The 15,557-nt window shown below is 41.6% G+C and overlaps 1 protein-coding gene across 1 annotated transcript; it reads right to left on the bottom strand.

Annotated features, from left to right (window-relative positions):
- Positions 1-220: 220 nt before the first annotated feature.
- Positions 221-15,118, bottom strand: bmi1a (bmi1 polycomb ring finger oncogene 1a). Its single transcript, XM_074694066.1, is given in 19 exon segments — positions 221-1,490; positions 1,976-2,056; positions 2,210-2,308; positions 2,570-2,609; positions 3,525-3,633; positions 3,774-3,821; positions 4,340-4,395; positions 4,914-5,010; positions 5,172-5,308; positions 9,716-9,945; positions 10,235-10,239; positions 10,536-10,584; positions 11,060-11,113; positions 11,202-11,258; positions 11,338-11,398; positions 12,098-12,145; positions 12,147-12,293; positions 13,364-13,475; positions 14,327-15,118. Coding segments are annotated over 19 exon segments (2,061 nt in total). The 5' UTR covers positions 14,598-15,118; the 3' UTR covers positions 221-1,130.
- Between the last annotated feature and the right edge of the window lie 439 nt (positions 15,119-15,557).

Raw genomic sequence — 15,557 nt, 5'->3', positions numbered from 1 at the left:
ATCATTTTGAAAAGTATTATTAAGGCCCTAGTTTTAATTGCATGTATTGAGGAATTCGATTTGATTTATGCTAACCGATAACCCAGTTATCACCATCACAGCTGACTCTGACACGTGACGCTCAGCACCGTCTGCTCTTTTCCAACCATTCCTTTGTTTCCCTCTATCATAACACCAGCCGGACTGAGGAGCCACCAGAAACAACGCTTGATTTCTTCAATAAGTGTAAAATGTTTTATTTAGATGTTTTATACTGTGCAACAGTAACAATACAATAAGTTGTCCATACAATCGGTCGATACAAATACGGAAAACACGTGAGACATCAAAACATCTGTCATTGAACATGAAATGGAGCTGAGCTGGAGCCCAGGTCATTCCCTTACAACAAAGGGGAATATGAGAATAACATCATCGCTGATTAAATATGCATTTTGTTCCTATTTACACGTGGATTCTCTATAACTGCTTATAACGTGTTGAAGACGTGGAGCATAAGCAATCTGATTCCACTGCAGCTACAAGAAACGGTTTTATTTTCTTCCAGTAAAAGGCAATTTAAAGTGGATTTCTCCGTGGAGCCAGCAGCGCTACACATACACATTTTCCTGTCAATGGGGAAAAAATGCCTGAAACAATTAGAAACCCAGTGGGGCACACACGCAGAATCCTCTGTCTTTAAAGAAAAAAAGTGTTATCATGAGCATGCATGTTTAAACTGACAGTTTCAAAATATCCCAACACACATAGAAAAATCATGATAAACACGTTTCATTTGCAAAAAGTCAAAGAAAATATAAAAGTCTATCTTCAGTCACTTCTGTAAAATAAAGACGTAGCTTTTAAAAAGGCGATAAATGCTTGTCCTTCCTTCCAAATTTCTTTACATCAACATCTGTTTTCATGTGATTAAAAATTCCAAAGTCCAACTTCCTCATTCCTTTTATTTTGAAATGTCTCCGATTCCACTACGTTTAGACTTACATATGACGTCATAATATTCAGAACAACAAATGGAGAGAGAAAGAGAGAGAACGTTGTCTACACAATGGAACTACGTTGGCATGGCAACAGTATTAGCTGAGCAGGGGTCTGGCGTTGGCTGGTCCGTTTCGCTCCGGAGCCCCTCGTCATCCGGAAGAGGTCGCCGAGCCGTTCAGGGCGACCTTCCGCGGTTTGTTGACGCCGGTGCTGCCGCTACTGAACTGAGTGAAGGGCCGGCTGGGTGTCGTCGGGGCGGCAGCTGGGGTCCCGTTGACGTTATTGGGGCCGTGAGGGAGCTGTGGGTGTGGGGACTGCGCAGGCGTGCTGGGGCTTGGCAGGGACGAGGACGTTGACGGAGCCCCGGCAGGACTCCCGGCTTTCTCGCTGGCGGAGTCGCTCTCAGGACCGGATCTGCTCGCGCTGTTCTGGCCCTCCTGCTGCGCATGGCTCACTTTCATCTTCTTGCAGTTGGGTCGGACTCTGTACTTCAGCGGCAAAGGACCATTCTAGATAAAGGTTTGAATAGAGATAATGGAAATGTTTATACAATTTTTTTTAAAAAAAAAAACCAACTTATCAATTTAAAAAAATAAATCTTTGGAATGTGAATACATTTTTGTAAAATTACTTTTTTTAATGCCCGAATGTGGGACAACAAGCAAAACTAAGATTATGGCTAAAATAATCTGTCATCATTTATAGTCAAAATTCAGCATCCAACAGATTCACATGCTATTTTATTTGTTGTATGGATATCTGTTTTTTTTCTTTGTGTGTTTTAATAGCACCCGGACTGTGCATTTACAGAAAGGGCCTTTTTCTCAAAATGTAGGCTAATATTCTGCACAGCTCGATTTGGTTCATCTGAAATTTAAAATTACAGTTATATTATGCTAGGATAAAATTTTTAACCAATCCAAGAACTTTCATGATTTAAAAAAGAAATGTTGATAAGCCAACTGAAATCAACCTAATTAAAAGACAAACTCACCCTTCTCCAAGTGTAGATATATGCTATATCCATTAATGTGTAGTAATCTTTCAGAGGTTCATCTTCATACATGACTTCAACCTGGACAGATAAAAGAAATGTGACGTTTTTTTAACAGAATATTTAGGCTATAATTTTGCTAAATTCAAGTTACAATTGAAAACAAAATGTACAAGCAGGATTCACCAGGTAGTTCAAAAATGTACCAGTGCAGTTTTAAAAAATAATTCAGACCTGGTAGGTGCTTGGGATGTCCATTTTGCTGCGCAGAAACTTCCTCAAGTGCATGACTGTCATGGCTGCCGGACACTGCAGGTACCTCTTGTTAGCCACCTGCAGATTACACAGATTTTTCAGATTAGGCCTATTACACGTTACAGTGGAGATCTACAGAAGTACACGATAGACATGATATCTATAGGGCGGTCCACCTTAAAAGCAGACAAAGAATTATTTTAACCTCAATAATATTACTGTGTCTTAAGACAAAAGTTTGTCAACACAGAAGGCACATTCGACCCCTTAATGCAGTATATGTCTGTCCTATTTTGTGACAGAGGATCTTTAACAAAACCAAGAATCATTGTGTGATACCTGATCTCTCGGCTGCTTGTCCTCCACTCCGACTCCAAGTCTGAATAAAGACAGAATAAATACAAACATTTATAAAGGCAGCATTTTTTGCTTTATGGTATTTAGTTAAAATTTTACACCACAACAACATACGCAGCAACACAATGGGATGGTTACCAAGTACAGGTTAAGAAAATACATGAAACATGTGAGGCACTTTCACCAAAAGCAAGTTCTTAACTCTCTTTTTCCTTCCACATTTATCATTCAGTTCTTACTACATTACTTTCCTGGAAGCATTACCCAAGCCAAACACTATTCATAGTGTTTGCCCTTAAATGTGTTTAGAGTACCATGTGAAGACCAAGACTGCTGTCACTGCATGGATAACACAACATAAAATAAGGCAATACCAATATTCAATCTTGGATCGTAATTCCATAGCAGCTTTAACCATGAGGGGGGATTTAATATTATATATATATATATATATATATATATATATATAGATATATAGATATATATCTATATATATATACAAACAGGCAAAAATGTGATTATTTCAAAGTTTATTTCTCAAAGTGATAATAAGAAAAATGTGAGTTTTCAATCTGAATAATATGTTACGGTCAAAGCAGAAGCAAGTCATTTCTGATTGCAGGAGAAGAGCTGAAGAGTTGTGATCCAGACATTTATTTGGACAGCGAGCTAAATTGACTCTGTTTCTCTTAACAGGACAGCAGAGCTGTTGAGCTGTGGGAGCACCTTGAAATCCACACATGATGATTCTCACCCAGCTTTTGAGACAGTTAGTCTTTTAAATGTAAAATAAATTTATTGGGACACAAAATTCTAACAATTCTAAATGCAGATTTTGAATGTTATATCTAATTTTTTACTGATCCATAATATACAAATTCTCACATTAATAACATAAAATTCAAAAAAAAAACATGTAGCCAAGCAGCCAGCCTACCTGCTCTGATCGAAGAACTCAATAGAGAGGCTGATGATCTCGTCATCTGTGATTATTCTTTTATCTTCATCTGCCACCTCTCCACGATCCTCATTAGATCCATTTGATGCTACAAAACAGGAAAAAGCAAAAACTGTTTACCACTATGAAACCAGCACACAGCAAGGGAAACAAACACTATATATTGTGTTTTTATTTCATCTGAATAAAACAGGTTTTCTCAACTCCAGCTCATTATTCTGGACTCACCGTCTACTGGGTGCTCTGCATAAAAGTCTCTCCTCCTCTTCATTTCATCTGAGAATATTCGGAGAAAGCAACAAGATACAAGTTCATCCACATTTATCTTTGGTGAAAAATATAAATCTAGTATTTAAATGATGCACCACTGCTACAATGAACATATTTCCAGTGAGAAGCCTAACAGTTGTTAAGGAGGAACATTTAAATAGATGATCACTGGTTTATTCTCATAAAGATTTTGTGTCTAAAAATTAGAGTTGCTTTGACAGCGCAGAAAGCCAGTGTCTTAACTTTCCTACAGAACCTTTAACCAGTAAAGCTTTTCCTCATCATGTAAAACTTAATGCAACAACAAAAACAACCAACACAATATCAGCTTTGCAGCCACAGCCCTTCAATTTAAGCTAATAACCTGACAAGAACTGATATGTTCATATATGCATTTTCAAATCTACATTTCTTGGGAGAGGAGAATTTCTTGTATTTACAGTTTCTACTCCAACCAGTTAAAAGAGCACCGGAAAATGAGTCAAAGTGAAAGTTCACAGCTTGTTCCACTTTGGTGCTCTTACTTTTGAAGAGGCCTGGTACCAGCTTGTATACAATGTCCTGGAGAGTTTTGTCTGACCTAAAGAGAAAGAGAAAAAGAGGAACTTCAGTCAGAGAAAATAGTGCTCCGCCTGAAAGATCTAATATAGAGCATTCCTACAGATACAGATGGTTCAAATTTTATTGAATTCATAAAGTAGACAATGATTTAAGTTTCTTACAGTTTCCTATCTCTATATGCAACATGTGCACATTAAGGTCAAAGCAGTTGAATGTATCACCAAGTTGTGCATGGTGTGTAAGCATCTTTATGTCTAAATATTTTGAACCAACCAGTGGTTGATCTAGCTGCTCAGAGAGGAAATAAAGTGGTGACCACAGAGGACAAGAAAAAGGACATTCCAATTAAGTTGTTGCTGATTTGCTTTAAAAATGAAAAATTTAATTGGGCTGACAATGTAACAAGAAACACTTCTTTTTAAAAATGTGTACTCATACCACCAGATTCTGTGGTTAAAACAAAAAATAAAATTTGACAAAATTAAAGACGTGAAACAGAGACAGAAAGTGTCAGAATATTCTGTGAACAGTTCTCACCTAATGTTAAGCAGAGGCTTGGTTTTATGCACTTGTACATCACAGATAGGACAATATTTGCTGGTTTCCAGGTAGCGTACAATGCACATCTTGCAAACTGTGAACCAGAAAAAGACATACAAAGGTGTAAATATTAACAGTCGATGTAACAGAAGATATCCAGCATGTAAATTAAAGAATGCCTTGTTTGGTTTTAGGACTGGTTGCATTAGACATATCTCATCCACAGTAATGAATAAAATATGTCAGTTTGCTTACATGAGTGCAGGCATTCGATAATGGTGGTCGCGTCTATGAAGTATCCTCCGCATAGGACGCACATGAGGTGAGGGTTGAGCTCTGTGATCTTTATCCTGGTCGTCCGATGCATGTTGATGGAGAGAGGAACAACAGTCCTGCGAGGAAAAGAGCAAACAGGACTTAAAAAGCCTGACCATTTGGGGAAAAGGGGTCTGCTGTTTGTTTGACTGTGTTAAAGCAACATCCTCTTTTATGCTAATCACATAATAACCAGCGAGGCAGCAGCAGCACAGTGAATAATCATAAATCAATCACTTCCACTGAGCGATCGATGGACTCTGCACGCTGCTCTCCTGTGTTTCATCTTGGTTTGAACACATGGCGGCATCAGGAGCAGCGCAGGTATCTGGAGAAAACGTCTCCATCTCCAAAAAGAGAGGCAGGGAGGCATAGGAAATTCAGGTTTTCTAATGCGTAATTTTGCAAATGTCGCATAAAAGCAGACGCAATGGATAATTCGGGGTTGAACGCGCAATGCCAAACTTAATGTCGTATTTGTAGGGTACTCTTTTGAGGAAAATGTAAAATATGTATACAAAATTGGTCAAAATTATGGTGTCCCGTGGGCAAGTAAAATAAGTGAATGCAGCATCATACATTTGTAATTTTACGTAGCCTATCTGTCTGATTTTATGTCCCTTTATGAATAAAACAAAGTGGATTAAATCCACGCTTTTCAACCCTTTGTGGGCACACCTTTAATTTGCAAATGCAAACATTTCGGTTGGAAATATTACGCGAGGAGTCTGTAGCGCCCCTGAGTGAGTGTGGGTGAGCGGGGGGCGACAAGAGACACTCATTCACCGCGTCAGGTGTGCCACACAAGCTATGGGGGGGGAACCTGAGCGTTTCTATGGCAACTCCTTTTGCTTTTTCAACCCACATGGCTGGTCGCCAGTCACCAGAACAAGGCAGGATCCTAACCCAAAACAACAACACGGCGAGCTGCTGGTGTGAGAGCGGGGACGAGGAGGGACCGGAGTCTCGCAGTCAGAGCCGCTGGACTGCCAGGCTGCCGACAGCACGGCTGCCATTTTGTGGAGGAGGGAGAAAAAAGCCCGTGTCGGTTCAACGGGCTGCGGGGTTTCCTTCGAAAACAGGGGGCATGTAACCCACAACCAGAAACAAACGCATTTTCAGGAGCTCCCCGCGGAAGAAAGGGGTTTGAGCCCGTCTCTTCTTTATTCGGCTTCTGAGAACACAGTTTTTTTCACGGTGTGTGCGCGATAATAAGCTCCCAGCGACAGCAACATGGCCAGACAGCAGCGACTGTGCTGAAGTTACAGCAAACACTGAACACACTCATTTATTCTGCGTCATATGAGCTACAGAAACACGTAACGTCTTCATCAAATGTTAGCATAGCAACACTGAACTTATTGGGCTCTACAAACCCGGTTTAACAAACCACGAAAAACTAAAACGCTGACATTTGACCAACTAAACAGCCTCCTCCAGAAGCAGACTTTTCCAAAGTGTTATCAGTTTCCATTTTTCTCATGTCTGTCAATCAAAACACAAACAGACTGTGTCTTAAACATCGAAAAAAAATCAGTCTGCGTAGCTTTTGATGACGCTGTTATGAAGAATCCTCGCGCTCTTAGTTGTCGTGTGAACAAATAAAACCACCTGGTCCCTCAGAGTCCCTATGTAGACTGGACATAAAGCTGACCCTGCTGTAAAAGTCTACATGGCAGATCTGCCTCCTTCATAGAGCCACGGCCGGCAGCGTGCCAGCAGCACGGCCGGTTTTGGTGCTTCACTCAAACTCTCTCGACTGATTCTGGACACTTCACCTCGGACAAGTTTGGACAGCAACCCCGGTTACGGGATGGATGGGGATGAATATCAGCCAAATGCTGGTGGGCTGTGTTTTAGGTCAATAACCGACGCCTAAAGTTTGAACCACTGCTTTCCTTCTCTGACACGTGAGCTTGTGTAAAAACTTAAAGCTAATAACAACAGATAACAAAAGAAATAGACTATATTAATATAGGTATCCTACTGAAGGCTGCTGGCTGACTAAATAACAGACCAACAAACGCTCCAGCAGAGACCAAAGTCTGCGCACATTGCACAATCAAATCATGACTTCAGAAACAACCTGTGCACAAGATTAAATGACATTATATTCTATATTTAGACTGTCAGGTATTTATTGATAAGTCAAAGTGACATTATCGCCACAAACCGACACAAGCAGACACGCACCCTCCATTCTTGCTCTGACCCAAGTCGTGGCAAGCTCATTTAATCCCAAACAAGTGCAGTTTTTCTTGTAAAAGTTCCTTTTGCGAGTAAATCAACAGCATCTGGAAATAAGTTAATTAAAGCAGGCTAAATGGCAAAAGTTGTAACCCTTATTCTACCCGCTGTCTGTCAACTCACAAAATCAGGGCACAGTATAAATACGCGTACAGTAGAATCCAGATTAAGTCAACGAGTGCCACTTTATAGTGTCAAACCATGGAGGTATGAATTTTGTGTTAAAAAGTGATCATCACACACTGAAAACCACCCATTCTGTTTGAGTGCATCTATCCACAGACATGAGGGCTGTCATCCTGCAGACCCGAGCGGGAGATAATACATTAATTTTTAACCCATTACGGGCACACAGGGGTCCTAACAGCATCTCTGAGTGAAATGATAATTCTTGTTCCCCAAGAGGCAGAAAGCCTGGCTGATTGGCTATCTTTCTGTCTGTGTCTCCCAGATTCAGACTCATGCGTTGTGCGCAAGGGGTAAGCCAAGTGGAGATGGAAATATGGAAATTCTTAAAAAACTAAAATGAATAACAGTTTGGCAGGCGGTTACAGTGAAAAGAGGAGGAAACGGCGATGGTTTGTGTTGCTTCAAAAGCGCAACCAGCCGTTTGTGTCCTGGCCGAGGAGTCGCCAACATTTTTAAATTCTCTCCAAATCCGACCACTCTTCTTATTTCGGATAATCACACACCGAAAGCCAAACATCCACAGTGCGTGATTACCGAAGAGCCAGTGTTTACCAAGCAGCCGTCATCAAACATTTATGTTCCGTTGGAATGGTTCTCCTCCCTGTCACGTTCATAAGAGCAATCCAAGTTAAGTTAATAAATCCCACATTTGGTTATTCACGCCCAAAATCACCACAAAACCCAATCCACAACACTCCAAAGGTCCCAAATCTATAAAATAAACAGGCTGAAAAGAAATATGTGCTCAGGAGGAGCGTTTGGAGCACTTGCTGCTGTTAACATCTCAGCCAACCCAGCCTGGTTCGCTGAGATCTTCCACTTTACATAAATCCAAACGATTTAAGGCGAAACCAAACCGAGATCAACTTATACAGGCAGTTTCCTCAACGTTGGACAATGTATTAGTGGGTCAGTTTGGGTGCTAATTCCCGTTCATGCTCGACATTGGAACATCTTTTGCAAAAAAGTGGTGCGCAGACACACACAGAGCTCCACGTCGGTTATCGCTGCAGCCACCGTTGAAAGCTTCTCATCCACCGCTGGATCGGTGCGTAGAAAAACACAAAAGCACCGTCTCCGAACCTATCCCTCTGCCCCCGTTAGTTAGAGACGATATCGAATGAGACTTACCTGAAGGCTCGGTTTGGAATCGGTGGGTCTTGCCGCGAATAGACAATGAAAGTTGGGAGGCGATCAGCAGAAAATGAATAGGAGCCGAGCCGCCATCTTGAAGCAGGCTGCAGACGCTGTCAGTGGCGGAGAGCGCACGGCGGACCGGAGCGCATTTCAGATGTGCGAATAAAACTCCGCGTTTCCTCACCGCGTATGCGCTCTGTGCGTATCAGCTCTGCGGCGAAAACGCTGCCGAATCTGCCTGCTCCAGCTCGGGGAATCTCCCGCTTTGGCACCGATAACTTTGCCTCCAAAATATCCGCTTCACCACCAGTAAAATGCAGCAGTGTGTGTGTGCTCCGTGGAAACTGACACCGTCCCCAAAATGGCTTGTAGTTCGACCGCCCCGCTTTGGTCACGTGATCTCGTTGCTTAAGGGTGCTTTGGAATTACTGTCGGTGTAGGCTGTTTGTCTTAATCTACAACGCATGATGTAAAATTACACACGAAGCACACATATGAACACGTGAATGGACTTTTAAGTAGAAAATCTCAATGACAGTTTAAGAGTTTTTGCTTTAACTGCGCTCAAATGACACTAAGCTGCTGCTTAAGGGTGCACACACTATAGTCTGTCGGTACATTCTGCTCTTTCCAATGTATGACGCATGGTTTAAAATAACAGAGCACAATTTTACACAGTTTGATACACTTTTCACATCAGACACGCGCAAAACAAGCACTGTTTTATCTGTCTTTTGCTCAAACGGCTCTGGATGATAAGCAGTGCCTGGAAAGTAGGCTACTGATGATGTGCCTTCGTCTCTCTGCTGTTAAAAATAACTGCAGCACACGCATTCACACACGTTCATGTCGTCAAAAAGCTTCACTCCACTCACTGGAACACGCAGGATTTGGGAGCACCAAGCGTATACCTTATTATTCTTTGTCCCGCGCTGCTTTTAACAGACCCACGCACTTGGTTAAAATCCGTCCATGTGACAAATGGCTCTGGTGTCAAACCTTTGTCACGGGCTGTCTTGACATCTGCAAGAAATGCGCCGCAACTTCCACTTGATGAATTGGAGGCTTTATCCCTCGTGCAGCCAGCGCGGCAGAAAATGAAGGCACCTAGGATGTTTGTGGAATCTGAGCCGCTGTGCTGCTTTCAGCTCAGGAGCTTTGAACTCTCAGCTGAGATGCAGGAGAAGTAAAGGCGATGCCAAAATTCTCAGAGTCATTAAGTATGAAAAAGTATTAGGTGTGCCTTCCTATTTCTCTATTAACGCGTTTCATAAGCACGCACAAAAGCAGGGTTGCACCTCTTGTTGCAACAAATGCTGCAGGAGACAAAATCCTTTGCTGTCACGCAACAATGGCAAGAAGAATAAAAAAAAACCTTTTTAGACTGGTTGACAAAACATATGGCAACTCCACCAACCCAAATTTCTAACCAAGCCTACACAAAGCAGAACAGCAACATGGGAAAAAATCACACTAAACAAAAATAATGAGTTGCAACATTGCATCAGCAAAAACAAGCAGTGGTTTTACTCAAGGAACAAGCAGTATTTCATTTTGCTCTTTTATTAAAACACAGCCCTGGAATGATCAGTCATATACAAACATGGCACATCAATGTGAGGTACAAAAGAAGGTCTGAAGAGGTGAGAAGAAGCGCCAGATTCCGGAGGAGTTCAGCGCTCCGTGGTGCAGAAAAATGCCAAGAAACAGGACACCGGCATCACATCTGACTGGCTTTCTCCACACTCTTAGCAGCGTCTTTGAGCTTCCCCACCAAATCCTGCACATAATTTATCAAAGTCAGAGAGAGGAATTAACAACACAGATATATAACTTGTGGAGGAAATAATGCGAGAAATAAATCATCTCCAAGTAAGTCGGCCACACTTGCTACACGGAAGAATCAGGGAAATTTGTGGTTTAAATGCTTCATGGATGATACACTTATTTAAATGCAGGTCAAGTAAGTGCATCTTTCCTAGATGAATCTCTCCTTTTGTCTGCTTAAAATCTATTACAATCGAGCAATGAGAAGTCAATGCTGTAACTTTTCTTTGGTTGGACGCGCTGATAAAAGGAAACAAAATGGAAATCCCCCCTGATGGGAGGGAAAAAACTTCCCTGCAGCTATCCGTTGCATGAATCAACTTTATTCTTTTATGGTAGAGATGGAGGGACTTTCTCTTTTTCTGATGCAGAAATATAAGAATTAAAATGACACAGGGCACATCAAAAGTAGAAATCAAGTCTTTTACCTGTAGCTGCTCCATTGTGCAGGTGAAGTTGATATCTTCACGGGATCCTCCGTTCTAACAAAAATAAAGAATCACAATGATAGAGGCTTAAACATGCAAGAAAAGGAGTCAGTGTAGGGGGACAGAATCTGACATGTCTCACCTCAGTGTTGAGGGAAATTGAGTAGAAGGGCTCGTTGACCTTATACACCTGAGCGTTCTGTTGTGGAGAGAGACCACGTTTCAGTTTGACAGGAGATGGTGCCACATGTAAAATCTCAAGACTGTGTCTCACATACCTTCATGTGGTATTGCAGACGCCATGACACGTCGGTGATGTGAGGGGGACACCTTCCTATGCTGGAGGAGGGAGACAGAGAAGACTTTATTTGCTCAGATTACACAGAACAGAAACAGAGACAGGGCGGTTCAGTTGAAAAACGATGATTATTTTTCTGCAGGCAATTAGATCAAAGCGATGTATAAAAGGAGAATTTATGATATGAAAAATTAGCCCATGAGAGTTCCTCAACCCAAAATTCTTAACTTTAAGAGAATGACAAAATTCGGGTTCAAAACGAAGTTTTTGCGTTTGCCTTTCTGTGATTTATATGAGGTGAAAATATATTTGCAGATGATGTGGCCACTTTACAAAGATCGTATGTTTATGACGTGCCATGAGGCAGCGTTTGCAAAACAGTTCGTCACATTCTCTGACCTTTCTATCCCCCTGAGCACACTTGCCCTTTCTTGATAAGAAGCAATAACAACAAGGTCCTGTTCCTGTTCAAACCGTTCTCATAGTGGTTAAGGATTTTCTGTTAAGAGATCCGTTTTCTCACATTTAAGTTGCAATTAAAAAATGAGAAACGTCAACAATGAAAGACTGATATTCATCAATCCATCACTAAAGATCAAATTTCTGGTTCAGCTCGTCAAAGTCATACAGCATATGTTGCAGCTAAAAGCTAATGTCAATATTGGATAGTGTGAACTCAATCTGAAAAGAATAATAATAATTCGCGTTGACTGACGTGTGTCCCCATCTCTCTTGCTCACCTCGCTAAAAGACGCTCCAGATCCTTTTTGTGCTTCTGCAAAACACATCATGCATTCACAGGTTAAAGCAAGTTTGTTAGCTAGACATGATAAGCAGATAAAATAAGTGTATCACTGTCAGCCATCAGTCACCTGATACGTGCTGTAGAATACCTCTATTCTTTCTGCATTAAATGTGAGCTCCTCAAGGACCGAGCTGCAAGAGAAGAACATTTCAGTCAGCAACTGTTTTACTTACTCTGCTTTGTGTTAGCTTTGAAAAAGTCAGTTAAATCGTTTTCGACCCGTTTAACTACACCCCGTGTTTTTCTCTTCTTCCAGGAAAAGAGAATCAAAACGTGAGTACGTCAAACTATGAAGTTTAAATGTGTAGGATTGTAAACCCAAATTGAGCACAGTTTGTGATTACACTTCAATTGCATTTTAGACTGAACAACCAAACATAAAAGCAGGGTTTGCTGCTGGTGAAGGACTTATAAAAATGTTTTTAAAAAAGAAAAAGAAAAAAAACGTTTATGTTGTGTGGCTTTTTTTAGACAGCACATATAAATGTACAGAATTTGAGAATTTGTTTGGATCAAAAACTAACAGTGATTCTGACCAGAAAACACCTCTCACTGTATCTGAAATGGTTTGTTATAAAGCTCCTAGAGTAACAAAAAAAAGTCAACGAGCAAGCAACATAGTGGAGCCAGTGTTGTAAAATTTATTTTAGGTTCCATTCAGGGTCAGATTTGAGGTTAGTCTTTTTTTTTTTTTTTAACTTTATTGCATGAGCCCAGATGCTTCCTTGGTTCTACAGCAGCTTAAAAACACATTAAAATGTTTTAATGTTAAAATCATAACACAGTAAGACAGCACACTTTAAAGGCACAACAGATTTCTTAGCTGTAGTAGCCTAATTTTTTCATTTCATATAAGGTAACAAAATATATTTGCAATGTGCAAACCGTAGAGGTATACCTTTCTTTTTTATAGCGGTTTGGACTCTTTTCAGGGGATATTCAACAGTTTTTCGAATCAATATTTTTCAGTGTATTGTAGTGCCCCAGGTACGTTCAAGGTCTTGAGAAATGTAGGCAGCAAGGTCACAAATGATTGTCCCCGCGTTAAAGACTGTAAACAGCTTGTGTGGGAGCGACCACATTGTGCGTGACGTGAGCACAATTTGCATTATAGACGCTAATAATGAGCCTATTCTTAGAGATCCACCACGAGCCAGTGCAACAGCAAACAGGAAACACTCATGCGCCTGGTGTCTCCTACCTTATCGTCGACCTGTCCGCGTTCTGTTTGACCGCCTCCAGAATGAAGGTGGTCGCTGCAGAGTGAGTCTGTTTGAGCAGGATCTGGTCGATCTGCTTCAGCTCGGGTTGATCTGGAACCACAGAAACATGCTAAGATAAGGATGCTGCTCTGCAGTTTGAACATGCTGTTTTCTCTCTAAGGAGAGAGCAGACTGATGGAGACTTGCGATCCATACTGTTGCTCTCCAGATTGACGTGCAGAATGGAAATCAATCATGATTTGCATGTGAATGGACCCCCTCAGCTGCATCAGCCGGGGGTCCTTTGTTTGTTTGTATAGTGGACATTTCACTTTCTAAATAATTCCGCCATTAAAAAAAATGGGGTGCTGCAGTAATAAGACGTTTATTTTAAAGGAGCAGAGCGGTCTTAATGGGCACTAAGATGAAATTAGGCTGATACATAAGGTCTTCTGTCATTCTATATCTTTTATTTTAACCATTAAATCCAAAGCCGATCACATGCAGATGAAATCGGAACAAGGTTGCGTTTAAAGACCTGAGCGAAGCGTGGACGATTGGATGTTAATCAATGATCAGTTTGACTAATAGTAGGCTAATCCAAATGGCCTAACATAGTCTCCTTAATGTGTAAAGTGGACTTGATGGCAGTTTAAATGACAAAAGGCACTCGTGATTGTGACTGCTGCTGAATGTAAAGCAGGCTGCAGCAGCAGAGGAAGCTAAGCTCGCTTAGCACAACTGACTCTCGGCTCAACCACTTCGCCTCGTTAAAGATCTTAATATAAACTCGAAGGAACCGGTTCAGAGCGACTCGTAGCACGCATCGGCGCCGTCCAAGTCCACTGAATATCCACGCAGCGCTCGTACACACATCCACACGAAGAGAAACAGGAAGCAGCAGCGGAGACAAAGCAGACGCAACAGCGGCAGGGAGGAGGAGGAAAGAGGCTGCAGCTCACCGAGGACCTCTGGGTCTGCGTGAGAGGAGAGCAGGCTCCGGAAAGACACCTCCACCAAAACCTGGAAGCTGCTCTGGTCGAAGGAGGAGAGGTCGGCGAGGGATTGTAGCCCCCTCTGTACGGACTCAGACAACTCCATTTTGCTAACAGGGCTGACCCACGACACAAGACCACGTGACGGATCAGCTGATGCAGCGTGTGGAGCAGCAGAGGCGATTTCAGGCTGGGAGCTGGGGCTGCAAATGTGGCGAAACCACACAGGGGTGGGCATGAAGATGTTTTAGAGGAACGTGTTGGTTACAGAGAGAGATCCAGTGCCAGCAGTTAAGACGTAGCACACTTGTAACCACATGCAGGCTAAATTGGACTATAGCGGGGTTCTTCTGCAGTTTTATCTGCTTACTTGAATAAATTCAATCAAATTGAGAGCCAGAGAGTGGGTGGACAACTGTTCATTTGATTGAATCAAGCAATTTATTGTTTTGCGTACGCATGCGTAAATTTAAGTTTTCTATAACTGGATCATGAAAGCTGTGGATGAGTTTGAAAGCTACAGCCTACAATTGACTCATTTGTGGTACAGGCAAATGGAACAAATCCCATACAATCGATCATCGCACAGGTAGCCTATAAAGCTGAAAACACTGACAACATGTACCTGGTGCGTTCTTTAACATAAGACATTAAGTCCATGCCAAAGCATTGCGGGAAACGAGGCATGGAATGCTGACACTACAATGTAAGGATGTATAGCCAGAAAAGTCCTCATAGCCTATCTTTTTCCCCTGAAACCAAGTCCACCGGAGGACCATTAGACTATATGATTCAGAAACATAACTTCTAAGTGAAGGCAGTATCAGGCCTTTGTTTCTGGGTTTAATTTAAGCACTGCCACTCCGGTTTTTAACTATATGCCTCTGCAGTCCATTTGACATCTTGATCTTTGCTGTGATTTTGTATTGTATTGTTGAACACTGAAGACATTCATATTTCCACTTTTATTTCTGGGGTATGGAAAAAAATGGCGAGGGCGAATTTTTGAGACCTGTAGGTCTGCACATCTTTTCAAAATTCTTGTTACTGTGTCAAGTGAATGCAGTATAGTGTTAATGGTCTAAATAACCCTGTTTTACCTTACCATAGTTAGGTTTCTATAGTGTGCCTTATCTTTTCATATGGGGAACTTCCCCTTTAAAGGGTCTTGAGACAGCATCGGGTAGCCTGTTGGTGA

The sequence above is a fragment of the Halichoeres trimaculatus genome, unplaced genomic scaffold, assembly GCF_033239565.1.
Source record: "Halichoeres trimaculatus isolate MK-OKI-2021-1 unplaced genomic scaffold, fHalTri1.1 fHalTri1_scaffold_18, whole genome shotgun sequence".
Lineage (NCBI taxonomy): Eukaryota > Metazoa > Chordata > Actinopteri > Labriformes > Labridae > Halichoeres > Halichoeres trimaculatus.
This window is presented reverse-complemented; position numbering and strand designations above follow the sequence as displayed.